This window comes from Manacus vitellinus, unplaced genomic scaffold (genome assembly GCF_001715985.3).
Source record: "Manacus vitellinus isolate BGI_N305 unplaced genomic scaffold, ASM171598v3 scaffold_40_pilon, whole genome shotgun sequence".
NCBI classification, from domain to species: Eukaryota; Metazoa; Chordata; class Aves; order Passeriformes; family Pipridae; genus Manacus; species Manacus vitellinus.
Window position 1 is genome coordinate 4720141 of NW_021940541.1, and position 27971 is coordinate 4748111.

A 27971-nucleotide genomic window follows, 5' to 3' on the forward strand; every position below is an offset into this window, starting at 1 on the left:
TCTCAGGAGTGTTACAGAATGTTTTCCATACAGCAACTGTAGAAAGAAGTACCAACAATTTGGCAGGACCAGAGATGATCTACTTCTGTACTTCTGTGTAGCAGAGGCAGAAGTAAATAAAATAAAAAAATAACCAGTGTGGTCTCACACAGCCAGTTTTCCATTGGCATGTGTTTTGAATACAGCAGGGTATACTATCAAATCAGCATTTTTATAAATACTTCATAAATTTTATAAATACTTGAATGCTGCCTAAACCAGTGGCCAGTTCAGTCAATGGAATCCATTAGAATAGTTGGCAAAACTCCCTTTTGCTTCCTAGAAGGCAATGGGAGGTGTCTATTTAAGAGTGAAGTTATCTTCATTTTACTCTTCCTGAATAGAAAAATACCAAAATTAAATATCTCAGACTTCACACAGATGAAATTCTCCCAGAACTCCCCATCCTGTTAATTTAGTTGAGGTCTGCAGGCTGAGCTGCCTGCACCTCCAAAAGCACAACTGTACTAACAGCTGCACCTACTGAGGATAGCAATGACAGTAAGATGGGAGGAAAATAAAGAGAAAGAAAGAATTCAGATGCGAAGGGAGAAGGGCAGGAGAGACAAATAACTAATTTTGTGCATTTCGTTTATGTGTAAATCACCTCCAGCTATTTTTCCCTTTGTTTTTGTGATCCTGAGATGCTGCACACCCGAATCAATTTTGAAGGTCAAAAATAGGGAAATAAAGAGCTGCATAATCACTGTTTTGACAAGTTCCCTTTTAACTCCAGACTCTTGTTTTCAGCTGCTCACTGACACAAAGCCTTAGTGCTCAAAACCCACTTGACTGATCTGAAAAGCAGTTCTATGTTCCCCACCTCATCCAGCAAGACTGTTAAAATATTTAATACTGTATTTGTTACACAGACAAAAAAGACCAGTCAGTAGTTACTAAGGAGTGAACATTCTCTTTGGAGTTATTGAACTTGCCAATTTTTGATGGCAAGAACAAAGTATGAAGCAAATCCAAAAATATGTCTGGGCCAGCTTTAGAGACCTTGTTGACCTATGCAAAGGACATAAAGAATGTTTTTCAAGTAGCTTTGCTGACTCTAACTGCTGCAACGTACTTCCCATATAAGAACAGTGTTTAGATTTATAAGTGATGTGAGTCAGTGCAGCAGAACTCTCCATTCTCCAAAAACATGGGTGTCATTGCTTGCTTGTGCTCTTTCCTCAGGGCACACCCAGCCCCAGCATCTCTGAGAGCCTGGAACACCCAAAGGCCTGTTAACAAGCTGAGCCTTTTGCCAAACTAACAAATCAGGGAACGAGGCAATGTGTTCTCTGTACCTCACAGATGCACATCTGGGAATGACTTCACCATCTCCACTTCAAAAAGCTCCCTCGGTACTTTTTCCAAGAAACAATGGCAGTCTGCATGTACCAGACAGCTGAATTACAGGAAGTTATCAAAAAATCAATGCCACCTCTAAAAATCCCTAAAATTTTGCCATCATTTCCAATTTTGTTCCGCGTTCTGCTCGATATCTGCCACAGGCCATGATGCAAACAGGGGCATTTCAGGGACGTAAGGGCTCCCTGCCTACACTCTCCAGAAAAGAAAGATGTGTGGGGTTACATTACAGATGTGTGGGTATCCAATGCAAAAGGAGAAAAAAACCCCATCTCAAGTCCTGGTCTTCCCTTCCAAGTAGAACTCCAACAGCAAAATGAAGCAGTTGGATGCCCAGTGGTAAGCAGGAAGAATGACATTTTGATGCCCAGATGTGTCAATCAGGAACAGAGGTTTTCAGTTACAGATTCAGTAGAGAGAGTTAAAAACATCAAAACCATCAAAAAAGGGTTTGTTTTTTTTTTTACTCCTTTTCAGTGCAGACAGGGTTGCCAAAATCCAACCCTTCCCTGCTTCTGCAAATAGCACAGGAATACTTCCACAGGAAAGGGGGGCTAATGCTTCAGCCACAACCTCCTTTCCAAAAATAATTGTCCTTTTTACTGAAGATTTGAAGGGAAGTCTTTGGTGCTATACTATTGCCTTCAGGACTCTCATTATTTGACCAGTGTTCTACTCCTAAAGGAGGTGGGGGCAGGAATTGCTGCAGGCAGTGCTTGGATCCACTGTTCATCTCAAGACCACCCTGCTCCCACTGCATAGCCACAAAGGGAAGAAATTCCTCTATTTCCTCTACAGGAAGAAATCCTAACAAGGATTTAAGAGTCAGATCACACAGCTTTGCCCCCCTCATGCACAGTTTAGTGTGGTTTCAAAATAAGGGATCATGTAAGAGATGAAGCTGTACAGGAGCAGTGGAGAGGGAAGAAAACAATGCTGAAGTAATTCAGAACTTTCTTCTGGACCCATTTCAGAACCATTTCCTTCCCCTAAATATAACATACTTCTAACTGCTATATATTTTGAGAGCTGGGTAGGATTCTTTATCCCTGCAGTTCTTTCCATCAGGTCCATATCCCCACAGTCAGCTCTTAGAAACATGCACCTTATTTTGCATGTCTGTAGTGGTTTATCCTCTGTAAGGATGACAGGGCAATAAACCACTGCAAACCACTCAGCAGCTTACACAGCATATGGAGCACACCTTGATATTTAATGATACAAAACCAGCTTTAATCTCAGAGGAAAACTGGACTGGTCAGTGTATTGGACCTGATAAAGACAGACCAGCCAGCTCAACTAATGCCTTCTGCTTCTCTTTTGTGTTATCAATGCATATTCCTCTAAGAAACAAGCCTGATCAAAAGCAGAGGCTCCTCTGTACCTCTGAGAGTCCCCAGTGCTTCAGCCCTTTGGACAGTCACAGTCCAAAAGCAGCAGCTGCCTGTTGATACCAACACTCATGCTGGAAAAACAGGTGATAATGAATTCCTGAAGCATATGCAAGTATGAAGCAAGTACTCCATGAATTGTCAGCAGCTGTTTCAAGAACCCTGCCCTGCTCACCACAGGTATTTATTTAAAGTACGGTACCCGCCCTGATATGGAACACACGCACAGACATATATATATATATATATATATATGCATGCACTGCCCATGGTCCCTTATGGCTCCTGAGCCAGGCCATGCCAGCAATTTGTTTGGGAATTTCAAAGCTACCCACTGTGAACCTTCCCATCCTATAAAGGGAAACAAAGAGAAAGGAAAAGAGCTAGAGAGGAATAATGGGGTCTAATTTCCTTGTCCTTTTATAGACAGATCCTTAAAGAGAAAGCCCAGGTTTCCAACACTTCCAATATTCTTTTAATGTACATTCTGCTCAAACAATTAGATCCTAGTCAGCCTCCATCCCTGACTCGCATACAGCAGGAAGAATTCCCCCACATTCTCACAACAACAGAAATGCTTCAGGTATTTTCACTTCCAATATGGTTTTATCATCTTGACCTTGAAGGAATGTGGCACTGAAATATTTTCCCTCCTTATTCAGTTTTTGGTTTTACTTAGAAAGATTCCATCTCTGCAGACCATTCATTGATATTGTCTGATATAGTTCAGCTTTTCACTGTACCCTTCTCTCTGCTGTTATCCCAGCAGTTACAGCTATTGGTGCCTCCTCCAGTACAGGCAGGAGAGGGACAGTGTGCAAGGAATTTGTGAGGTTACAGAGGAAGCAGTGACATGACTACATCAAGGCAACAGATAGAAGGAAAGCACTTATTCTAAGATCATAATTATTTTGAATTAACTGCACATCAAACTAAGAATTCAGCAAAGTAGAAGCTCGTTAAAAAAAAAAAAAAAGGAATCTTAACTTTGTTAAAGCAGTTACTGCTAGGTTTGGAAAATAAATAAACATGAAATGAAAAACAACTCTGAAGCTCCACAAGTCCCAGCTCAGAAGAACTCACATCTGAAACAACTCCATGTCATTAGAAACACTGAATAACACAGTGATCAAAGGCACTGTCAGTGCAATTATATTGTACGGGAGGATAAGAGGGAGGCCCAGACAACTAACAGAGTGAGTAATTGAGTTACTCCATAGCCTTGTTTTTAAATACTGCACTCCATGTGAATGCTGCAGGTCTCATTTAACTGGGTCACCAAAACTTTGGCAAAACTCTACTAACTTAAGGCTAGGAAGTGCTATTTGTATGCCTAACTTTAGGCTACGAGGTGTGAACACTGAAGTGTAAGCAAATCCACACAGGTAAGGGCAGGAATCTGGACCAGCAGATGGAACAGGTAAGAACTGTGCTCCTCAGCTTTTAGGGCCTCTCTGTCCTTACAAATTATTTTTTCCACATAGTCTACATTTAGAAGCAACATATATTTAAGATACATTTAAGAACACAGTAAGTGCTGCGCCCTCCCAAACCGCCCAGACAACGGGTATCTGCCCTGAAAATTGTACCTCTGTCCACCCCGGGGCCCTGACAACCATTTCACATAGTAATTCAAAGTAAATACCTTTCAGGAGGTAATCCTGCCACGGCCATGTTTTGAAGTTCACTGAGGTCAAGGCTCTTAGGCTCAGTTAATGCAGGCGGTGATAGCTTTCCTTTGGCATCCTGAAGTGAGCTTTCACGTTCTGAATTCATCTTGCTCGGCCGATTTTCAGCAACAGTGAGAGCAGCACGTGCAGAAGGCTCACTCTGCTCTACCACAGGGAGGATTGGAGGGTGATTTTTGAACAGGTCTGCCTCCTGGTCTCCAGTGCTTGTGTTTATGGCTATGTTGTCTTCCCCAGTGACTAACATCCTTGCAGTACCTGTTTCAGGGACGTCTCCAGTTTTTTCGTTACCTGCCTTTGCCGTGCTTATCACTGTGTCACTGTTCTCTTTAGCATCTCCCTCAGTCATACTGCTAGATTCTACTTTAGAGTCAGTTTGCACGCAATCATCCTGGCTTACTTCATTTTTTAAGTAATCTATTAACCCATGCACGGTCACGTTCTTTTCCTGCTGTGCATCTCGTGAATTTTCAAATGTTTCCAAGCATTTCCTATTTACTGCATCGTCCTGTACCACCTGCATGTCATCCTGAGACTTAATGTCACCCATGAAGTTGCCGTGAACGTGTGTCTCCCGATTTCCCTCGGGTGACACATTAAAACTGTCTGACAATTTTCCCTGGCTGTAGGATCCTCCCGGGACAAGGGTTGAAGCGGCCATGTCAGAGATGCTCTTGGCAGCGTCTGGATCACCGTGCTCACTTCCCTCCTGTTCATTTGGCTTGGGATCCTGGCACCTTTCAGAAGCGAGGCTCACATCCTCCTCAGATGAAACTGGTTCTGCACCACGCCCTGCAATTAAGTTATTTCCCTCTGTGGCAGCAGCATCTTCCCTGTCCCTCTGCCGCGTGTCGCCCGCAGGGATAACAGCTCCGGCGGGTCGTCGCTGACTGTCGGAATACGCGGGGAAGTTCTCAGCTGCTGCCCCATCAAATGAAGCTGGTCCTTGCTTCTTTATCTCTAAGCTTATTAGCGGTTCAGGATCAACGCCACCAGCGCACACGCCTTCCTCTCTTTCCATCCCACTGCTCTCAGTGGGCTTGTCTGGCTTTTGCAGATTTCCCAGAGCACGTTCAGCAGGTGTAGCTCCATCCAAGCCAGGGACCACTTCTAAACAGCTACTGGGCTGCCTGTTTTCCTCAGTGACCTGGAGACTTGCTGGTGGCAGCTCTGCCACGGTGTTTTCTTGCTGCGGAGATTTGCCCTCGGCAGCTCTGCAGGAAGTCTCAGTAGCTAAAGATAACTCTTGCCCCTCTGCTTCTGAGGTGCCCTCAGGAGCTCCTTTGCCCGCCCTGTTTGGTTCTGAAAAGTTCTCAGCACCACAGAGTTCTGCTGTATCCTTGGCCACTGGACTCTGCTTGGAGCCTGCATGGTTTTCAGGCAAAAGCTGGGGTAATTCAGCACTCAGTGTGCTGTGGACAGTTTTTTTAAATATCTGGCTGATGTGCTCCCTAAAGTCTGGGATGCTGGAGCCAATATCCAGAGAGCTGCAAGTCAGAGCCTCATGCTCCTTTCCAGAGTTCTCTGCAGACTGCTTGGAAATACTGATGTCTGGCCTGGTTTTGTTATTATTCTCTTTTGAAAGCTCTTCCACTTTTTCTGTGTTCCCAGGTTTCTTTAAGATCTCACCCTGCTTGTCATCTACGCAGATATTGGTTGCAATTTCCTCATTACAGCCTTCTTGTGATGATGAAAGGCTCAGTAGTTTCCCTTCTGGAGTAGGAAGAGCTAACAGAGACTCTGCTGAACTGTCACTTTGCTGCTCTTTGAAGTTTAGCTCACTTTTTGTTTTTTTGGATTTAATTGCAGAGATCTCTTTCTTCAGCTTCTCAGAGTTGAACTGTGATAAGTTTCCAGTTCTCTGCCCTACATTTAAAGTCTCTGGCAGGGCGAAACTTCTGTCTCCATCACCCTGAAAACTTTGGTCTGGACAGTCTTTTTCACCCACACACATACCTGCCACAGGACCCACATGTGCTGACACCTGAGGACCTGCAGGAACCTCCAAATTAGTGTTACCTTCTAAGGTGTTTTGACATGCTACAACTTCCAGCTCATTATTTAGTGATTCCTCCCCAGTACCCCTGTCTGTGGTATTTCCAGGTTGCTGGCTGGGATGACTGAATACAGAGGTCTGGGTAGAGAGGGCTGTAAAATCTGCTTGACAATAACCAGGCTGCTCTGTTGGCTTTTGAATGCAGCTGAATTTATACAATTTATCAGTGGGAATTACTTCCCCGTGTGCCCGTGATGGTGAAGGAGACCCTTGTGCCCCTGGACTTTTGTCAGGCTTCACAGTGCTTGTTTCTGGCACAGCAGCACTGTCCTCACAACTTATCTCTGCGTTTCCATCTTTCTGGATGATTTCCCCATCAGCGGTCAGAATATTTTTTGAGTTTTTTGCCATTAATGGCATTTTCCTTTGAGTTTCTGGATGAGATATTTGAGGATCATTTTTCTCAGAATTATCAGAAGTATGTGCTATTTCTGTATCACTTGGCAAAGCCTGTGATATGTTAGTGGCACTTGCTGAGCCCTGTGTCCCTGGAAGAGTGTTTATAGCAGCAGCACAGCTTTCAGCAGTATTATCCCCTATCCTGCACACACTGCCTGGCTGTTCATTCTTGTCAGATTCTTTACCAAATGCATTGCTCTGACATGCTGCTTCATGCTGTCTAGCCGAGATCAAAGAATTATTACCCTGCTCGGGCTTGTTGGAGTTTTGCTTACTGCAGCAGTTTTCTTCTGCCTGGAGATCGGTTTTGTTTTGCTGGTTGCAATCTTGCAAATCAAGCGTGGTCGCACCAGAAAAGGTTTGCTGGTGCTCACCCCTGCACACATCCTCAGCTCTGCTGTTATCCTGCTCCTGTTCTTTTGCCCTGTCCGAGTTGCACTGGGGCAGTGCTGGACCCAGCACAGGAGATCCTTTATTAAGGTTGTTTGAAACAGGCATTTGTGGTGTGTTGCTGTCATAATTTGCCTCCAACGGCCGTTGGGGTTGTAGGGCCCTTTCTTTGTGTTCCTGATCCTCTGCCCCTGTGACAGCTGTCAGACTGCTCTGGTGCTCCTGTTGTTCAAGTTGTGCATTTGAACTCCAGCCAGTGACACCAGCCACAGACACCAACTGCCCCGTTTGCTCTGCCTGAGGAGGAGCAGTTGGAACACCTGCATTTTCCTGCAGCTCCCCGATCCTGCGCTCCGGGGCCTCTGAAGAGCCGCACGTGTCACTCCCAGAGGAGCAGTTGTTTGCAGTGATGTGGCTGCCACCCCCTTCCTCCACGTGCACTTGCTGAACAGTAAGTCCTGAAGTACCAACTGCAGCTTCAGGGGGTTCTGAGCCAGCCCTCTGCATATTTCTGTGACTTTCTGCAGCCACTTGCTCCAGCTGAGCTTGCACTGGCACACCCGGTTTGCGTTCGCTTCCCAGTGCCAACTCTTTGTCGTCCATGAAACTTTGCACTGCAGTTTGGTGCTTCTCCTCCTGTCGTTTTCCATCCCCAGCACTGCTTGGTGCAGCTGCAGGTTCCTGCTCTGGATCTCTGAGAGGCACTTCAGTGGTGTGACCGTTCTGTCCTTTGGTTTCCAGAGCCCGCGGGGCCTCCTCGGTTTGCACAGCCATGGGATCCACAGCCCCTGCCAACTCGGCCAAGCCCTGCAGATCAAGTTTTAATTTGGGCATTTTTGCACTTTCTCCTGACTTGCTAGAGCTCTCAGGCTTTTCTTGACTCTCAGCTTTGCATTCACATTCCAACACAGCTTCTCTAGCCTTTTCCCAGGATTCGTTCTGCTTACCCTGCTCAATATTATTGTTCCCAGGGTGGAGAAGCAGTGAACTGTGTGCACCATCTAAACAAACCTTTTCAGTCCTGTTACAGCCTGGCTGGCCTGAAGTTTTGCCTTCTGGATCAGTGTTAAAGCAACCAGAACTCCGTGGGCATTCCTCCCTTGCAAACTGTGGTGAAGCCAGGAGCTTGTTCTCCAGGTCATCTGGGGCAGTTGTTTTCTCTTTACTCATTTGTTGTTCAGGTTTACAGCAAAGAGACTGTGGACTGCCTTCAGGTGTTTTCAAGTCACTGTCTAAATTCAGAGGCTTTCCCTCACCTTCTTCCCCTTGGTCACCTGTTGAAGGGCTTTCACAAAGGCTGAATTCTTCAGGATTGTGTTCCAAGTGGGTATTTACTGTGTCCTGGTAATGGTTACTAACAGAGCTCAATAGTTGTCTTCCTGCCTCACTTGAGCCCTCAAGTAATTCACTGGTTTCTGACATTTGTGTATCCTCTGTTCTGATTACATTTTTTTCTCCTGTTACATCCGACTCAACTTGTTTTTGATACAGCTCTGTGGATCTGCTCAAAGAAGTACTTAATGCATATTCTTCCAGTAATAACCTTTTATCTACCAGTGAATTTTCCTTGGTGGGACTGATAATGCTTCCTATTTCAGAAAGTCTGGTGCTTTCTCTAGACACATCATCAGCTTTTATAGTTTCATTGCTACTGGCTTCATCTTTTGGGCTTTCAGTTGTGACAGCTGATTTTTCTTCTTCCTCTTGCTTAAATGATAAAGGCACACTGAAATGCTCAGCACTAACAAGCTCATCCTCCTTTTGAAGCTCTCTTTGAAAAATGGATTTGTTTTTTTCAGAGGCTGTTTTCACTGTTTCGCTCCTCAGTGGATTTTGAGAGTCATTCCCAGGCACATATTCCCTCGAAGGCTCTTCAGGCTTTGGTACCAGGAAGAGATTTGGAGGGTTAGAAGGCAACTCTGACATTAAAGTACAAGCTTCTGATTGCTTCCTTTTGCTTACAGATAGAGCTGGATTTGCCTCATTCCCTATAGCTGTTGCTCCAGCCCCCATCTGTAGATTACAGACTTCACTGATCTCAGTGAAGCCCTGAGCATTCACAATTGCTCCAAATTTTTCACTGTCTGAGCCTCCTGTTGCTGGATAATTTAGGATTAAGGTTTCCTTTTTCATTAGCAGACCCTCTCCACCATCTGTGTCCTGTCTACCTTGCTGCATTACTGCCTGCAGCTGACCTACTTCCAAAACTCCTCGCTCCTGCTCGGCCTCCTGAGCAGTAAAATAATCTCCTGCTTCTTTACCCCGGGGAAACGTGCTGACATGTGGCTCCCTCATGCCACCCAGCTGTTCACTCTGATGGGGAGATCCTAATTCACTCAAACTCATTTGTGCAACTCCTTGCATTTCTGTGATTGCAGCAGCAGGGCTGGGCTCCAGGCTTGGCATTCTGGGCTCATTCTTGCCAGTTTTGGTGTAGGAGGCAGCAACATTACCACATTTTGGCCCTCTGTCCACAGACTTGGCATTTGCTAATCCCTCTTCTTTGTCACTCACTGGAGCTGGTGATGGCAGTGCTCTGCTGTAATCTGAGGTGGGGAACTTGCCAGTGCTGCTTGTGAGATCTGCTGTGACGTGTTCTTTGGCCCAGTCTGCAGGAGGCACTAAGACAGGCAGGCTTGTGTCTCTTGCTTCAGCAGAGTGCTTTAAGAAATTAGAGTCTGTTTGTCCTCCTTGCTCTTGCAAGATAGCGTTCTGTCCTGTCACCTCTGAAGACACCATGCTTGAGTTTGGGTTGGACAGCTCTTCAGCACTGTAGCTACTGATGCCTTCATTACCGATGCTGCCAACAATGGAAACGTTTATTTGTTTCATGTCAATAAAGAAGCAAATGAAGCAAAGAATAAAACCAGCTTGTGCCACTGATGTTTCAAAGCCATGCACTACATGCACTGTGAAGCTGATAATCTGCTTTCAGGAGTTAAACCATCAGACACAGTGATTTAAGTGCTCATTACTCTGGAAAGTATTTCCCCAGTCTTACCTGAGAGCCACCATGCATTTTGACCATTCAAAAATCTTAGATGAGTGTGGGGAGAGGGGACACACATCCAGCACACTAAGGGAGCAACATGGGAAAAACTAGGGAAAAACAAAAAGCAGGGAAACCCCGCAGTATCTCAAAGAAAGGCTTTTTGTTTCTGCTTCTACGAGCCTGCTCTGCACAGAGCTAAAGGCTGAGCAATCCACAGTAACTGCTGTTATCTGGCTGTGCTCGAGTGTGTGGCAGAAGATTATAAGGGCCCATCTGTTGAATGTTTTCTCCAGCTGATCAGCACGGGTGATTCTCACCAAAGAGGTCAAAGGTCTGCCAAATGCAGGATGCTGCCTTAGGATGATACACGCCCTGTGAGGTCATTTAATTGCAGGGTTTGATTTCAGTGCATGTAAGCTGCAACCCTTGGTGTGATCTCTCTCTCTCTCCCCACCCATTACAGATAATATATAAAAAATGGAATCAGAGGGGACTAACTGCAAGAAGAAGTTATTTTAAACGGTTTTCATGTGCACTGTGTGGACCTCAGGTTTTCACACTGAGGTTTGCTGGTGATGAAACAATTTAACCTTGTTCTCTCCCTCACCTTCCATGCCTGGGCATATTTTCACCACCTTAGGGAATATGAAGTGTAATATCAATTCAAAAGTGAGTGTGGAATTGTACCTAGGAGCATGGGGCAACGTTTACTTAACACGAAATAATAAATCCCATCCAAAGCAAGATACACAGATAACACATTGCCAAAGGCTGGGCAGTCAATGTGATGACAGTGAGCTCTAGTTCCAGAGCTGCACAGGGACATTGGAGCTATAAAAGATGCTTAAAACACCTTCTGTAAAGCCAACTGTAGATTGGATTTTAAGTAATCTCCTCAGAAATCTGAGAAGCCTCACTCCCCTTCTCTGCCCAGGTTTTACAGATGAAATACCTGATGGAGAAGTGAGTCAGTGACCAGCTCTCCTGTCCCTGCAGTTTAGGTCTGTGTTTGTACAACCACAGCCTCTTGGGCTGTGCTACCCTGCACAAAAAGCACTTCCAGGTGGGGCTAAACCCACTCCTTATGCTGAATTCTGCCCAAAGGAAAGAGCTGCACCTAAAGCCAAACACGAGTCCATCTTAGGTCCTAAAATCCTTCTTCAGAGTCATTGCAGTGGAAAATTAATTAGTCTTTAAAGAGCCATTGAAATTTGCCTATATTAAGGCTAAACCTCGGATCTGAGGTAAAATATCTATAACATACAATTCATATATAGCTTCAACAAGTTTCAGAGATGCTTGGCATCACTTTGAACATTTAATTTATAACACCAATATGTTTTATTTAAACTTTCAGAAAATGGTTTTGCCCAGAGGAATTTTTCTTCCCCTTAGCACACTGAAAACACCTGTCCATATAAAACTTACTGACACTGGGAATAACAGAGATGGCAGTGCAAGATGTGGTATCTGCTGGATCACTGACAACGTGGGGCATGACAGGGCATGAACAAACAGCAGGGAGATGCCAGGAGGCTTTCCCTAAGGAAAGAATGCACTTCATTATTGACATTAATTCTGCACTAAGGGAAGCTTAATTAGAAAAGAGAGAGAGAAACCATGACACTGAGTTGGGGAAGGGGTGGAAAAGTGGGAGTCAATTGCCATTCCAGCTTTCTGCTCATGTTGCAGGTTTATCTTCTTACTGATTAAATTGCTCATTAGCAGTTTTGTGCCCAGGGTTCTTCAACCTGGAAGCATGCTCCTGTCAGAGATATGGTGATCAGGAGGGTAACAAAAACAGGTGGAGGTTGAGGGGGGAAGCCCTCTAACCTCTGTGAAACTGAGCTTTGGAAAAAGTAGAAAACATCATCTACAATTACAATGTCTCCTTATCATTTATCTTTAATCTCTGATTCTTTACTTATCTTTCATCCCATCTGTCAACAGCGTTGGAAAGTGCTGGTAATGTTCACCATACAGACCCTACATCATCATATATTTGCTTTTTACAGATTTCATCTGACTGAAATTTCTCTAAGACTTTTGCACACAACATCTTTGTTACATTAGACTTCTGTTTGCAGCTATTAAATATGAAACAGTTCCAAACATGTCTGAAGTGGTTAAATTGTCTTGACTACAATTTCCAAGTCCATGAACTGCCACGCTGGTGGCACCTTTGTCAGGAGCCAGAGTCGTAAACCTGTGACTAAGCAGGTTCAAGGGAGATTCAGTATTATGAATCAATCAAAACAATTTTTCTGGCATTCAGTAATGCTGAAAGCTTGTTCATTTTACTCAAGAGCAGATGAAGGAATTGGGACAAGTTTGTAATTAATGTATGCTGAACAGAATCAAAATGACAGTGCTGGCACATGCTGTGACAGCAAATTAAAGTACCACTTTTAGAGTGGAGCAGTACAGATTCATCATCTGTGCTACTGCAGCTTCCTTCAATGTTTTATGCAGGACAAAACACAGAATTGGAAATCTGAGTTTTTCAATCATAATAAGATATGCCCAGACCGACCTGTTTGGATTTCTCTATTTATGTTTCTATTTCTGATGTAATAACAAGGAAAACCACACAGGGAACGGATCCTACGTCTTCTTTTTCATTTTTTGCAATCTTGCTTTTCTGTCTGCAAGACATGCTGGGGTTAGACAAACATCTGTTGGGAATGACTTAAGCACAGCTGATCCTGCTTTAGGGCAGAAGGATGGACTAGATGACCTCTTAAGGTCACACCTAGTCCCATTATCTTCCACTCTTTTTAAAGGGAATAGCACTACAGGGAAATTACACCACATGCTGAAGATAATTCCCCCCGAGTAAAACCCAATCTACATTAAATCAATAATTACCTGCAGGGAACATGTATTTTCAGGCAGCCCATTTAATACAATCAACATAAAGCTATGGCCCTAAATGTTTGGATTTTTAAACACAGGAAAATAAAATGTGTTTGCTTTTGTGGGGACTCGATCTCTTCTGTTTGTAATCTGACCTAGTGCAATATAAGGGAAAAATTCATTCATATTTAAAGCAAAACATGCAAATGACAAAGCATGGAAGAACATTTGAGTTCCTCATAGTTCATGTAGACTTTAGGGCAGGAGGAGTAATTTTACTAGGAGTAATTGCTGCATGTGATTGATAGTATGTTAAAAATAAAGAAAATGCAGTCATGCAAAGATGTAGGTGCATCAGTAACTTGAAATATGTGTGTCTCACTGCACTCAAGAGTTACCAAAGAGAAATTTTCCCTTATCTTGGAAGTTAAGGAATTTGCAAACAGTTAAGAATTTGCAAATCCAAGGCCCTAACATACTGACCATATGAATGCTATACTTCCATTTACAACATCAAATAACAACAAATAAAATCTTTGCATGCCTAAAATATTTTGCATAAATAATTACTGAGGAATTGCTTCTTTGGAAGCACATTGAAAATTTACAGATTAATTTTTAATGCCTGTAGTTAACCTCTATCCACTCTCAGAAGATATTGTGGCAAGTCTGAATTATCCTGGAACGATTTATGAGTCCTGCTTGGTTACTGAGGTGTTTATTAGGAGAGCACTGCTTGGTCTGTGTTGAGGGTATGAAGCTAAAAAGGATGCTAAGAAATAAATGACTCATGCTGCATATCCCATAAATGCTTCCAGAGCCATAACCAATCCACCAGCCATTAACACTTGAAGTCACAACTTCCATTACTCTGCTTTCTCATCCACAGCAAAGGCAAAGGGCCAGAAGATAAAAGCAGCAGCAGCAAGACAAAAGCTCTCTGTCATTTAGCATTTACTGACTGAGGGGGAGTGTGTGTTAGAGATGCCCAAATAGGTTAAGCATACTTTATAAACAACAAGAAGTGAAGATACCACAAGAGAAAATTGTGGATAATTTAAAATTTCCATTTCTTATTCCTCTGCTATCCTTCTAAAACATGCAGTAGTTGTTGAAAGACAGGCAGCCTTCCCAACCTAAGTCATGCTTGTGAGCCAGTGCTGAAGCCTCTGAATCCCAGAGGTCACATACGGTTGCCATCCACACTGATGTAACTCAGAGCCTGAGTGATTATATTCCCAGGAGCACGAGCCTGAAATCTGAGGATGAATTTAGAAAGCACTTGAGGGAACAAATGCACAGCCAGCTCCTCAGCCACGGCACACATAAAGCTGCCTCTCAAATGTTTCTGTTCTCTCTCCCCTGACAACGTGAGAGATCAGCATCTACTTTTTGAGTTTACACATTTGGACATAGAGTACTGGAGGACTGCAGTTAACTTAGGGAATCCTGCATTTTAATCTGTCCCTAAGAGGTACTGAAAGTTAATTGGGAAGATGGAATTAATTTCCACATTCCCTTTCAAAAATAAATAAAAAAAAAGTCACAGTTTTAGAGGCAGAGCAAGTCACTATTTGAACTTCTCAGTGTAAACAAACACATGAGAAATCCATCATCGCTAAAGGGCTGCTAACAGCAGCCAGCCTCCCCCACCCTCCCTGTGCATCTAAGCTTTCAGGAAAAAGTGAAGCAGGAATAATGATCCATATGATCCTCCTGGGAACCCTCCTCCCCTTCTCCCCCACCCCCAATCACTTTTCACCTCCTCGTTCCATACACGGAATAAAACGCCTGCAATATTTTGAGTATGACCAAAGCAAATTGCTCCAACATTAAAGCAGTGAGCTGTACTACTGCTGCAGCAAGCAAGAGCTTCAGTTCCAGCTCCAGGAGCGGCTCCTGGTCTCTGTCTGAGGTATCCAGAGAGCCAGCAGGAAGCATGGCACAGAAGGGACTGTCCCACAGGATGTGTGGCAGCTCCAGCTCCTCACTCCACATGGCTCAGGGTGTCCCACAGGATCTGTGTGCAGCCCTCCGGGTGGGACAGCGGCCAAGGTCATCCACAAAGGCTGCTCACTCCCCTGAGCTACTCCTGGGTGTGCATCTTTTAAACTGCTGCATCTGCTTCTTCCTAAACCTGCTGGAAAAATCTCTGGGGTTGAGTTGTCCAGCTCAGGATTCCCCAGGTGTGTGTTGTGCACCAGGGGAAAGGTATGTTACACCTCACACAGACACCAGTGCAAAGCCTGAGGCTTGCTAACTATCCAAGCTCTTCAGCCTTTTTATTCCACATGGAAAGTTCACAGATTAATTACTGATGGTCTTACTTTTCAGCACACAGGACTAGTGAGAAACAGGTAAAAAAAAAAAAATTAGGCTATTCTAAAGTCAGAGTCACAGACATTTTGAATGCCAAAAGGCAAGAGTTTGAAAGCAACTGAAACAACTTCAGAGAATTTGTGGAGGGCAGAAGAAAGCCACCCAGAAGATTGGAAAAAAGCAAACGTGGTAATTTTCCACCCAGAGATGCTCCATTCAAAAATGGAAGGTCACACGCTCTGAAGACTCCAAGAGTTCACTTCAAGGGTGGAAAAGATGCATTCAAAGCAACACAGGAGAGCGAGTTAAAAATAAACAGCCTGGAATGTGGGACTTCAAAGATTTTCCGTTTATTGTCTTCGTTTCTGTTTTGGCAGGATATAACTTACGAGTCACCCAAAGCAGGCATGCGCCAGCAGTTGCAGGAGTGAGGCTGAATAACAAGTAACTGCCTGAGGTCCCGCCCATCTAATAAATTTCCCGAAACAAGAATCTTGTGAATCCCTCCGAGCTGACTCATCCCTGCAACATTCATCTTGCACGAGTCATAATTTTGCCTGCTGCAGCCTAAAGCTGTCTCAGCCAGCTGGAATATAAGTCCAAAGTGTTCTAGGCACTCACATTTTGAGAAGGAACCCCTGAAGAACTGCTGTTGTACCGCTCTTGAGCGATACATTTTTTTTAAATGCAAATTAGTTACGGAACAGTATAAAGTTACTATGCTAATGTTACCAAAAAAAAAAAAAAAGGCAAGACTGCACTTGCTGCAGCCAAACCACAAATACTCCAACCCCAAGATAAGAGTCTCCAGTGTATCAGGTGGATGCTGGTACAAGTGCTCTCAGCTGGAGGGTGTGTGGGTGGGGCAGTTCTAGGTACACAGTCTCCTACCTGTCATTGTACAGTTCCACAAACAACTCCAATTTGCAGGAATGTTAGTCATGATAGGCCTACTGTAAAAGTCAGCAGTTGGTAATACTCATAATTCCCTCTTATTTTCCCTCTCCCAATATATAACCTGCATACTGATAAGAGCAGCAGAAAATGGCTATTTTGCAGTCACAAATCAGAATGCACCACGGTGTAAGTAGCTTACAAGAAATTTATGTTTTCTTCAGTGGGACAGTGTGGACATTACAGACACAAACAATATAGTGATTATGCACAATACCATGGAGAGAAAATACAAGCTAGAGGATACATGTAGTATTTGTTAATTGACATAACAAACAAACAAAATATACCCCTAAAAAGTCTCACCCTGTCCAATTTTACATCATCGCCCCAAAACTGATTTTTTTTCACTAGTGAGAATGATATCTGTGGCTTCCCTCCTTTGACATGAAAATTGCCACTCTCAAAGACCTGAGAATCTCATCCAAGAAAAAGCTGTTCCATGTATAGACCTGGTAGACAGCAGAGTGAGGCAGCTCTAGGAAAGAAGCACAACCTCTCATCCCTTTAAACTTCATGCCTAAATACCTTTATCATTGTAAATTGACTTTAGCAGTCTTAGTCTTGGTCAGGCTCTATTATTTTCAGTAGATAATTAAAATGTGTTAGTGGCAGTCAGAAGAAATAGAATTAATAGTAAATAGTAAATAGTAAATAACAACCTACTGAAGTGTAAGAGCTCCATAGCACAGCCAAACTGTCCTTTCCAGAAAATAAGCTGCTCTTTCTTGGAAAGTCTTTTTAGATTACTCATGTGTCTGATTTTCCCTGAACTGTGGTCACTGATGATCTTATTTAATACCTGAATTTGGATTTAAACTGCCACAAACTGTTGCACAATATCAATAATTTAAAAATATAATAGAATAGACTTGAATAGACTAGACTAGACTAGAATACTGCAATACTTACCATGATCCAACTGCCTGACCACTTCAGGGCTGCCCAAAAGTTAAAGCAAATTATTAAAGTCATTGTCCAAATGCCCTTTAAACACTGGCAGGTTTGGGGTGTTAACCACCTCTCTAGGAAGCCTGTTCCAGTGTTTGACCACCCTCTTCATAAAGAAATGCTTAATCTTCATAATTTCTTACAAAAAAAAGGGGAGAAGAAGAGTTTATTGCCTGGGATAGCATTAACAGTATCTGAAACATTTGTACTGGACTCCTGTCTGTTCTTGGTTTTCATTTCTCAAGTTGACATCTTGCAAAGAAATGGCAATCAGAAATGGTAGCCAGGGTTGGTGGAAACACACTCTGCTTTAAAAGATGTGGCAAATCTTTCTGCAGTGAATTCTCCAATCTTAAAGAAAATTAGTGAGAACACTTCAAAAGGTGCCCACAGCCTAAAAATCCTACACATTTCTCAGCAAGTTACTGCTACTCCTAAATTGTATTTACCATTCTGTGCAATGGCCTTGTCCCTTTCAACCCAGGACATTGTATGGTTCTCTGATTCCCTTCTATTCCAGGTAACACTGATGATTTGCAAAGTACTCAGCTCTGTTTTGAAATCATTCTGGTATTACATAATTTCTCCATTGCAGCTGCTGAAAACAACAGTAGCATGGGAAGTATTCAAGTAAAAAGTATTAATGCTTCAGGCAAAATGTTCCTGTTGGGATACTAAATAAAACCCAGATTATGTTATCTTCTGCCATCCTTAATAGCACTGAAGAATATCTTAACTCTGCAAGTGGTCCTATTTATTTCATAAGGTGAATTTTAAGACACTTAGAAGAGTGCAATGCTAATGCTAATAAATATTAGCTACTTTTTAGTAGGATTTTTATACAGGGCTGAGCACAGCATTTTGCAATTGTTAACAATTACATCTTATTTTACAGTCATATACAACCACAAAAGACTCTCCAATGTTTCTCTGTCTCAGATGAGAGTTTATTAGTACAAGCAAAAAGCATAGAAAGTTTAGGTCAAGGGTTACTACAACAGATGGAGCCTTGTTTATAGTTATGCAGTAAAGCAAGAAAATCATTTTGGTAAATAGTAGTCTGGTGGTGTCAGGTTATTTTTGAGGGCATCATCATCACCATCACAATCCATCAGGATGACAGACTTTGAAAATCAGTTACACAGGAACAGAAACTAAAAAATGCACAGCCCCCAGCTACCAACAGCATCAGGGCTTCAATTCTACTCCCAGGGGGAAACTTCATTTCTTACCTTATAGGTCCTGGCATTGATGAGGTTTTGCTCTCAGCTGGTGGCACAGCACAAGGAGGAGGAGGATCTGAGATGTCCTGACCTCCAGACCTTTCTGTGCTGTTGTCCTGAGGGCTCCTTTTTGTGCTGTGCCCATCACCAGGAGATTGGCCTAATTCTGAATCTTGTGGAGCGTTCTAGAATGAAAAAAAAAAAAAAAAAAAGAACAACTTAAGTGGCTGCTGCTAGTTTGGAGAATACACAAGCTGGAGGAGTTTTGTTCTGCCCACTGATAGACAACTTCTGCAGCAGATTTCACTACTTTGATGGAACTTGCAGGTTGTAAAGCCAAGCTATTCTTTTATTAATGACAGAAAAACAGAAGGAAGTGGTTGAGCCAGAAATAAACAGTAGGAAGAGAGGAGAGAGAGAAGAATGCAACAATTGTTCTAAAGCAACCAGGGCCTTTACTGACCCAAGGAGGGTATCATCTTCTCCTTTTTCAAGCCTGGCAAATGCTTCCTTGCTAAGCAAGTTTAAAATGAGAAAGGGTGGAAATAGGCTGTACACTTGTACACTCATAATATTAGCAGTATATCTGGAGTCAAGTTAGAGATAAAGCCAACATCAGTCAAGACCCAGCGCTTGAATCCAAGTCCAGATAACTTCCCTCCCACTTTGACAAAGCTCAGAATGCCTCTGAACTGAACCAGAGGGCTTGATTCTTCCCCACACTGCCTCTCTATGATAACAGCTACAGGAAATGCTGCAGTTTCTGCAGCCATAGCTACAGAAATGCAATTGCACAGCTGAGGCAATGCTGCATCACCTCTTCTCAAAGGTAAATATTGACCCAGGATCTTCATCCATGGAGACATGCCTTTACATGAATGGGGTTTTTCTTGGTTTTGTTTCCATTGCAAACTACTGGTTTTGCTCCAGGGAGGAAGAGAGAACTGTGCAAGTGCCAGAGCTGTGACCCAGGCTGAGCCTGCAAACCCCTGGGGTTCTACCACACTCTGTGGGGCTGCTTACAGCAGGTAGTGGCATCTTCCTACTGATATTTTTTTTTCTTTGGCAGAAGTATCTTTAGAAGGTGAAGAAAATCCAGTAAGGGCTGCTCTGAAACAGTAGCTGAGGATGTTCTTCAAGTACAGCAAAAGAACTGGAGTAGTGGAGAGAAGCAAGTGCGGCGCAAAAACGAAGTTAGAACGAAGAAGGTCTTTTTCAAATCCTCTGGCATGTCAAGCAGTAGTTAAAGAGAAGGAAAACCGTTTCATTCGATCACCCTTAACATACAATCACTGTTGTTTTCATTTTTAACTGTTACTGCAAGAAGCCTGAGGCACACAATGTAAAGACACATGAGTGCATTCACTGAAGGGAGGAGAACCACTCCAGAGTAACGTCAGAGTTTAAAAGCACAACTCCACACTCATCTTTTGGGTTTTCTTACTCTCGGTTTTAGTGTTTATTTTGCTCCAGCAGTAGCCAATAAACTGCAGAGAGCTGTTGTTGACAAAATCACGGTGTGCTCCCACACTGCCAAAGGCTTCCCGTGCCCGGAGCCGGGAATGAGACACCCGGTGGACAAGCAAAGCCCTTGCAATGAGCAATTGAAAAGGTCAGGGCATATTGAAGATATAAAAAGACTTCCTTTAGACTTAAGACAAATTTGATTAACTCTCATATCCTCTGCCTGTCCCTGGAGGAAGCCCCTCACTACGGCTTTGTTTGCAGGAGCCTCCTTTATCACACCCCTTTCCGCTGGGAGAGACCAAGGGCTCTTGGTTTCGTGATTATTAAGCACTTACCCAGCATGTGCTGACATCTGGCATTTAGAATATTTATCTAAGTATATATGTTGGCCCCAAACCCAGAGTATATGGCAAAAAAAAATACTAGAACATCGAGATTTATACGAGGAAATTTCTTTCTTACAGCCAAAAAAAAAAATAAAATAGAAAAAACCAGACCTGAGTTAGCTTACAGGGCTCTGGTTTGCTTTTTGTGCTGCGTTTTGGGCAGCCCTGCTTTTGTTTGCACGAGAAAATCTGAATGGAGAGTTTATTTCAGCATGAGTATGTGTCTGCAGAGAGAAAGAACTGGGGAAAAAATGTGTTATTAAATTAATTATCAGGAAAAAAAAAACAACCAACAACCAGTGGTTGGTAAACTCCCAACAAGCCAGGAGAGGCAACCACAGTGACACACTCTTCCTTAGTCCACGTGTCATGTCTTACCATGCGAGGTACAGGTGGGTCAGACTGGAAGATGTGCCACAAACAAATGCCTCATGGTAGCAGCCAAAGGAAGAACCATTCTCAGGCCACTTGCAGGCAGAAATGACCTCCTTTTCTTTCCCAGCAGGGCAGGGAGGGTAAGGAAAATGGCACAAAGAACCCCAAGAAATTAGGCCAATTTACAAATTTGTCCAGGTGCCTCCAGCAGTTGGCAAGAGCAGTGAGAACTAATTATTTATTTTTTTTCTCCTTTCTACTACCACCATCTCCAATTTTCTTCAGCTGCTTTGTGTGCCAGGTAGGAGGAACCACCTCACAGCTCTCTTCAGAAGATGAAGAGCTGCATGTTTTGTCTGCTTCTCCCAAAGCCTCTGTCATGTCCCACAGCAGAAAGGTGCACACTGAATTATTAAGTCATTAACTTACTGCACTTACCCTGCAGTCTCAGTAGCCACACATGGCCTCTAATTAGTCTCTCCTTCACAAGATCAGCCACTTAAATCAGAAGGCTCCTTTAGGTTACAATTCTCTGTTCTACTGACACGCAGTTATCCCTCTTCTGGAGCCATGGCATGATGGGGATGCCTCCTGCACATAAATCTCTAAAGTAAAACTCCTGTGCTGGGAACCAATACAGGTTGGTTTGTAGCAACAAACCTTTGGATTGTCATCCAGAGCCACAAATCCCAGGAGCCACGTGATAACCAACAGTTAAACACAATATGGGCTCAGCTGTGGCATCAGAAAGAAACAACACTGATCAGCCTGTCATGTCATAAACCAATTAGCTCCTTGTTTCTAAGGCTCAAAAAACACAGATACGAGGAGACCTAACTTAGAGGTTACACCTGCCAGGTACTTGCAAGCAGCAGTAGGGCTATTTTAGGACAGTTAGAAACTGTAACATGGAATCAGGCTGGTTTGTCATTGTCTCCCTGAGTCTGATGCTTCACAGAACACTTTGGGGCCAGAATAATTTTGGTGGAAGTTTGCTGGATTTTACTGTTACTGTTTATCTCCAGAATTCACAAGTGAACTACATAATAGAGACATTTATTATACCTCGACACCCCCTCTCACCAAAATTAGGATGTTTCCATATTAGACACAGAAAAGGGCCCAGGTTCCAGTGATTGTATCAGCTGTTACACCAAAATCTGGGATTAAAATCCAAACAAAACCACTGGGAGGGGCAGACTGAGAAGGCAAGGAGAATGATCACAACAGACCAGGTCAGGTATGTGCACGTTTGAAAACTACATTTAACATTTTCCATGGGTTGTTTGGGGCCAGGGGGTGGTGAGGTTTTTTTTTGGTGGGTTGATTAGTTTTGACTTTTTTTTGGTTTTAAATAGTTTTGTGCTTTCAGGGAACTAATGTCTAAGAAGTTATAGTGCATCTCTCAACTATCCCTAAGCGACTGTCGTTGGTCACAGGAAAATCTGACTCTCCAGTTCATTACCAAATTTAACATGTATTAAAACAATCTTAGCAACACAGGTCCTGTTGGAGCAGAGAGGAGTTTGAACTGTAGACACACTTATTTCTTTCTTTCCAGGATGTTTGAGTGATCAAAAAGCAAAGGTGTGCTATTACCTGGTAAGGCAAAGGCGCACATACATGTTCAAAAGAAGCTCAGAGGATTATTTTAGCAATAATCTAAAATTAATCTTAATGTAGATATTTAAATGTAAAATCAACTACTAATATTCCAAGATACAGGAAAACTTTATATATGAGTCTTTTCCATTTAATGTATTAATTTAATGTTCACAAAAGAACATGTTCTGTGAATCTAAGCCAGATGGAAGAAAAACATAATTCAATTTTTCGATTAAGTTTTTCAAATTTAAGCTAGTCATGCAAATCAGGTGCTGAACTAGCTTTGCAAAGCATGCTGTTTTATTTTTAATTAACATCTGTGAAAACAATTAGGAAGGCTATGTTTTGTTCACAAGTATCATCAGAAAGCTGCTGTTAAATAAATTACTTTTGAGGTTTCAGTACATGCAACCTCTGAAGTGATTGACTACACAAGCTTGTAGCTAAATTTATTCTATATTTGTTTCAAGTGTTGCATACTCCTGTTTGAAAAGGGTTTTCATTATAAAAAGTTAGTCAACTGAATGACTTAAATAATTGTAATAAAAATCAGAACACAGAGGTTCTCAGCAGTTTGCTCTTTAAATCTGGAATAATTAAAAAAACCCACCAACAACAAACAAAGCAGGTTTGTCACAGAGAGTATACAAACAACAGAAGGAAAACTAAACAGCCTGTACTTTTTCCCCTTTAAGCCAGCACACCATTTAAATGGCTAAAACTGATTCTCCTGAAATATGCAAGGTAATTTGCTTTAAACCTTTCCAGAAGCACTGGAGCCTGCGAGGACACAAAGTAAATCTACAGGATGGCTTTATTTTCCCAGTGACTTTGAGCAGGAGGCCGAAGGAACGGAACTCCAGTAACAGTGCAGCCAAAAGGATTACGTGCACTGAAGTTGTCATACCAGAGAGAAATTCCCTTTAATGCCGCATGGGAGCCTGTTCCCAGCCCTGCTCCCAAAAACCCGGCTCTCCCTGTTCAAAGCCATGCCAGCAGCATCAGGCACAGCCACATCCTGGAGTCACAGCCATCCCGGGAACCTCGTGCTTCCCAGCGAGGCTCCCGGGCACAGGGCACGGCACGGGCTGGTTTGAACACCTGGCATTCCCACCCAAACCCCCCAGACAGGTGAACTTCCTTTGACTCCCTTTCCTCTCAGTAAAAGTTGCTTCCTTTTCCATCTGCCCTCTGTGACATTCCTCCATTAAGCACAGGGCCTTTTATAGCAGCTGCTGGAACGTGCCAGAGCTCTGAGGAGCTGGAAGTAATCTTAGAGGAATTACATTTCCATTCCCACCAACTCCCCCTGATTAGTGGAGGGGAAGCTGGAGCAAGCCTTTACAAGGCTCAATCAATAAACCAGAAATTACCTTTTCTTTTATCTCCATGCCTCCAATTTTCTCCTCCCCTCCAATTTTTAATAGTTTCTTTTTCAAGTCTGCCTGTTACAGGTTTTTCACCTCCACAGGGTGAGCAGTGCACGTCAGGACAAAGAGCAAAGGTCCTGTTGCTCTGCAGGAACAGTAACCGAGCAGTAAATTAAATTTTAAAGATTTTGTGTCTTTGGAGAGCCATTGTTACTCCCTTATTTGGGGAAATGGGGCCAAAATAAATAAAAATTAGATAACGAGTGGTTATTGCTTTAACAACCAGAGCTTTACAATCACATCAGCAAACACTGGTCAGCAAAACCAACAAATTGGTACCTGACATGTTGGACCAAGCTTGAGCTCCATGTGACACTTTAGATCTGAAGAACTACACTAAGACTCGGTTTTATCACCTTGTAAGGGAGCTAAATTCTGGTTTTAACAAAGAGCTGGTGCAGCAATCTGCATCACTCAGTGGAGGGGGATGCCTGTCATGACCACTTCCTGGGTTTTGGTGCCCAAACATCATGACTGCTGATCAGCTGGATGTAATTACGACATGATCAGATAGGAAAAGCAGACTCTTTCCTTAAGGGAGATTCCATATAGAATTTTGCAATTAGAGAAGGTTTTTGTCTTTAATCAGTAATGGTGCAATTTGCTATTGCTTCTGGCGTGGTTTATTTGTCTCTCGCAGGAGTAGAATTTTAAGCTCATGCCTATTCTAATTAAAGCCCTCAAAGGGGCAGGAATGCAAAAACTGGCATTTGGAGGAAGCCTCATTTAATTTGCTTCTCAGGAACACAAGGAGCAAAGCAAATTGTGATATGGTAACAACGGTATTTGAAAAATTCTGGCCACAGCTTTTGATTGTATCTGTGACCTTCTCTTAGAGATAAAGGGTTGCTTTCCCTCCTGAGAAACACCTACAGAAATGACTCTGTGAAAGTAAAAATAAACACTCTGTGTGTATTTGTACAGTCACCATCGTCCTTGCTTTGGCTTTCTTCACAGAATACACAGATTCCTCTCAGCCACAAGAGCAACTCAGACCTTCAGGCTTCATTGCTGGTGTTTATGACTCTTCCAGTCCACTGAGGGCACTAAACTGTTTATCTGCAGATCCTTGTAATGTCAACATAAGTGTCTTCTCAACAGCTCGAGAAGACTTGCTGTGTTTAAGGAGCATGCACTGAGTTAAATGAAGTATGGTGCTATAACTGGCTTCATGGCTCTTGTTAACCTTATCTTTCCACCTGGTTAATGTGATACATGTTCAGAGAGCAAAGGAAAATTCATAGTTATCCTTGTATCTTCACTAGTCTTGCTTGTCTTCTTATTTTCCTTTGTCCCTTTCCTCACTGATCTGATGAGTACCTACATTACTTCCTTAAGGATGGCAGATATATGAGATATGGCAGGAGAGAGAGAGAATAGGGCTGATAATCTTAGAACAAAAATCTTCATCACATAATTTGCAATTTTCTGTCAATAAAGCTTGAGCTAAAGCAGCTTTCTGCTGGGTGGTTCTTAGGAGCCTGACAATAAAACACTCCAGAAGATGCTGCTGGATCCAAATGAAGTTCCAAACGCTGTTGTGCTCCCCAGACAATAGTGTTTGCCTGCCTAGTAATTTTTAACTACCCATAGCTGTGGAAAATGCAAGTCCAACATTTTCACACTACTTCTGCATGGAGAAATGCAGTAAATAATTGTAGAGGAACTTTAAAATGTAAAATATTTTCCCTTCTCATCTATACCCATAAATGTACATTTCCCATGAGAAATGGTGGTGGCTTTCCAGATGCCAAGGAAACTTTAACCATTAATTCAGGAGAGAAGGAATAGTCTTCTTCCAACTTCCTTTTCACTATGCTTTCAAATAAGGAACCCCACCACAACTTTGAAGCTTTGCTCTTCTTTCATCCCCCCTCTTTTGCTCACAGGGAAGATGAGAACAAGAATAACAATTATTCATGGCAGTGAGAAGTGTCCCAGAATTTGCTGCATTTGCATAAAAGGACGTATAGTTCTCTGAAAACTAGTTCTTTTTTGTGTAAACTCAAAGAAATACTTGGTACTATTTATCATAGAATATTAGACCAGTAGTAATTACCACTTGGAAGTAAGAATTCACTGAAATGGTGACTAGAGGTGTGCTAGCACTACATAACCATCAGGAATGGGCACACTGGCCTGTAGCCAGCTGCCATCAACATCCTGATGTACACTGAATAAAATAGAAGGAAAACTGAAAGAGAATCATAATTTAGAGAGTAGAAGTGGTGGATCACAGTGGACACAACAAACTCAAAGAAGAGCCCATGTAGGGTAACAGCACAGTGCATTAAAATGCTGTAGGCAAAATTATTATGCAGAGAATTGGGAATGTGTTTTTGTTCCCAGTTGAACATAAACAGTGGAATGTATACAGATGTTATTGCATGATTCAAAAAGTATGTAAACACACAGTATGAGCACCAGAGCCCAGAGGATTTGCCCAGTTATCATCTGTGGGAATGGGGGCTGAATGCTGGGATGTGCCCAGTGCCTCCTCTGCCAATCCCCATGACACTGGGAGCTGGAAGAAGCACCACACCAATTAACAAGAGCCATCATTTCACAGAGGCACAAGGAAGCTGAAAGATGGGAAAAGCAATAATGCAGAATATTAACAGCAGGATGTGCAGCAGTCAGATTTGTCCATAACAAATAAATGGAGGAATCCTAGCAGGATCTCAGCATGACACTTCAGACTCTTCAGAAGTTGTAGCCCCTCTGGCAAGGGGGCATGTGCTGCCTATCTTACACATTTCACAGGAGAAAACAAGAACAAAAAAATATCCAAAACATTAGGATGCATGTTTAAAGACAAATTAACAGTAACATAGATGTGGAATAACCAGCTTTGTTTGGCTATTTACTTATTCAGAAAACTAGGAATAAGAAAGGGTAAAGCAAAATATACAGAAATAACTTATGTGTAGCTGACTTTGAAATTGCCTCTTCAACCGTGAGACAAATGATGCACTGCTAGTATTTCATCTTGGCAGCAGTTTTCACCTTCAAAGAGCTTTACAATTACTTGGTAACTTTGCCTTTTCTGTAATCGTGAGAAAGGCTGTGAAATATGACAGTGCTCCTCTTGAGTGGCAAGAATTAAAAACCTGAGTTAAAATTATTCCATATTAGAAAACCCAGCCTATTCAAGCTTTAGAAAATTTTGTGCTCATATTTCCAGTGACAGAGAACTACTTCTGCCTTAACATCTTCCACACAACCCTTTAAAGTGAGAGCAGACACGCCCTGGAAATGGCACAATTCTAGTAGAGGGGAAACCAAGATTAAAAACATTTGTGAAAGTCAATAATAATCCTGCAACATTGGTTACTTTGGGAGCTTGTTCAGACTGTCCAGAGATGTAGGGCTGAAGAAGTGCACAGATACATCAGTCTGTATGAAACTCCAAGCCTTTTCTTTTTATTACAGCCATGTGGATGATTTCTGGACATTTGGCTGACCAGAAAAGTCAAGGAACAGCCTGAAGGCACCCCTTGCCATTCCTCCATTTTACCCAGTGCCTTTGGGTGGATAAAGAAAGATGTGTCTAACAGGCAGCACAGCAGCTGAGACCTTCTGCAGTTCCATAAGCTGCAGTGCTTTCCCATTAAAAGAATTAAAGAACACCATTAAAGGACATCTCCCATTAAAGAACACCTCCATTACTTCACCTGTATTTTCCCTGCTAAAGGCTGGATCTCAAGCATCAAACTTGGTCAAAGTATTTGTTCTTCTATTTCTTTTTCAATTTAAACACCTTTTTCTTCATGTGGAATTTCTATTTTCAGGGAAAATGCATCTTAAAAAATAGCTTATATTTAATTCATCATAAGCCCAACAAGCTGTGCCACTGACAGGGACCCTTGTTTGGGAACAGTCTTTGCCACTGTAAAAGGGCAGGCACAAATCTAAAATCTCTCAGCAGTTTGGACTTTGTGTGCTGTTACAGCAAAACAGAACATGGTTGGTACATGTAAAATCACTTTGTTAAATACAAAGTGATTTTACATATACTAATGGCCCCAGCCTTGTTTCATCCCAGCATTATCTTTGCTCATTTCTGCTGAATTTACAACATATTTTCC

The 27971-nt window shown here is 42.6% G+C and overlaps 1 protein-coding gene across 7 annotated transcripts in view; it reads right to left on the bottom strand.

The window, feature by feature from the left end:
- The window catches only part of TACC2 (transforming acidic coiled-coil containing protein 2), a 137274-nt gene that overhangs the window by 91385 nt on the left and 17918 nt on the right, over positions 1 to 27971 (bottom strand). For 2 of the 7 annotated variants that reach the window (XM_018078441.3, XM_018078440.3), the window contains exons 4-5: positions 18630 to 18805; positions 4438 to 10125 (exon numbers count right to left, since the gene is read on the bottom strand). In XM_018078441.3, the coding sequence (XP_017933930.3) occupies positions 4438 to 10125; positions 18630 to 18805 (5864 nt within the window). Of the gene's footprint in view, positions 1 to 4437; positions 10126 to 18629; positions 18806 to 27971 lie in introns of those variants that run through there. The other 5 variants (XM_029962006.1, XM_029962008.1, XM_029962007.1 and 2 more) reach the window with 4 other exon arrangements.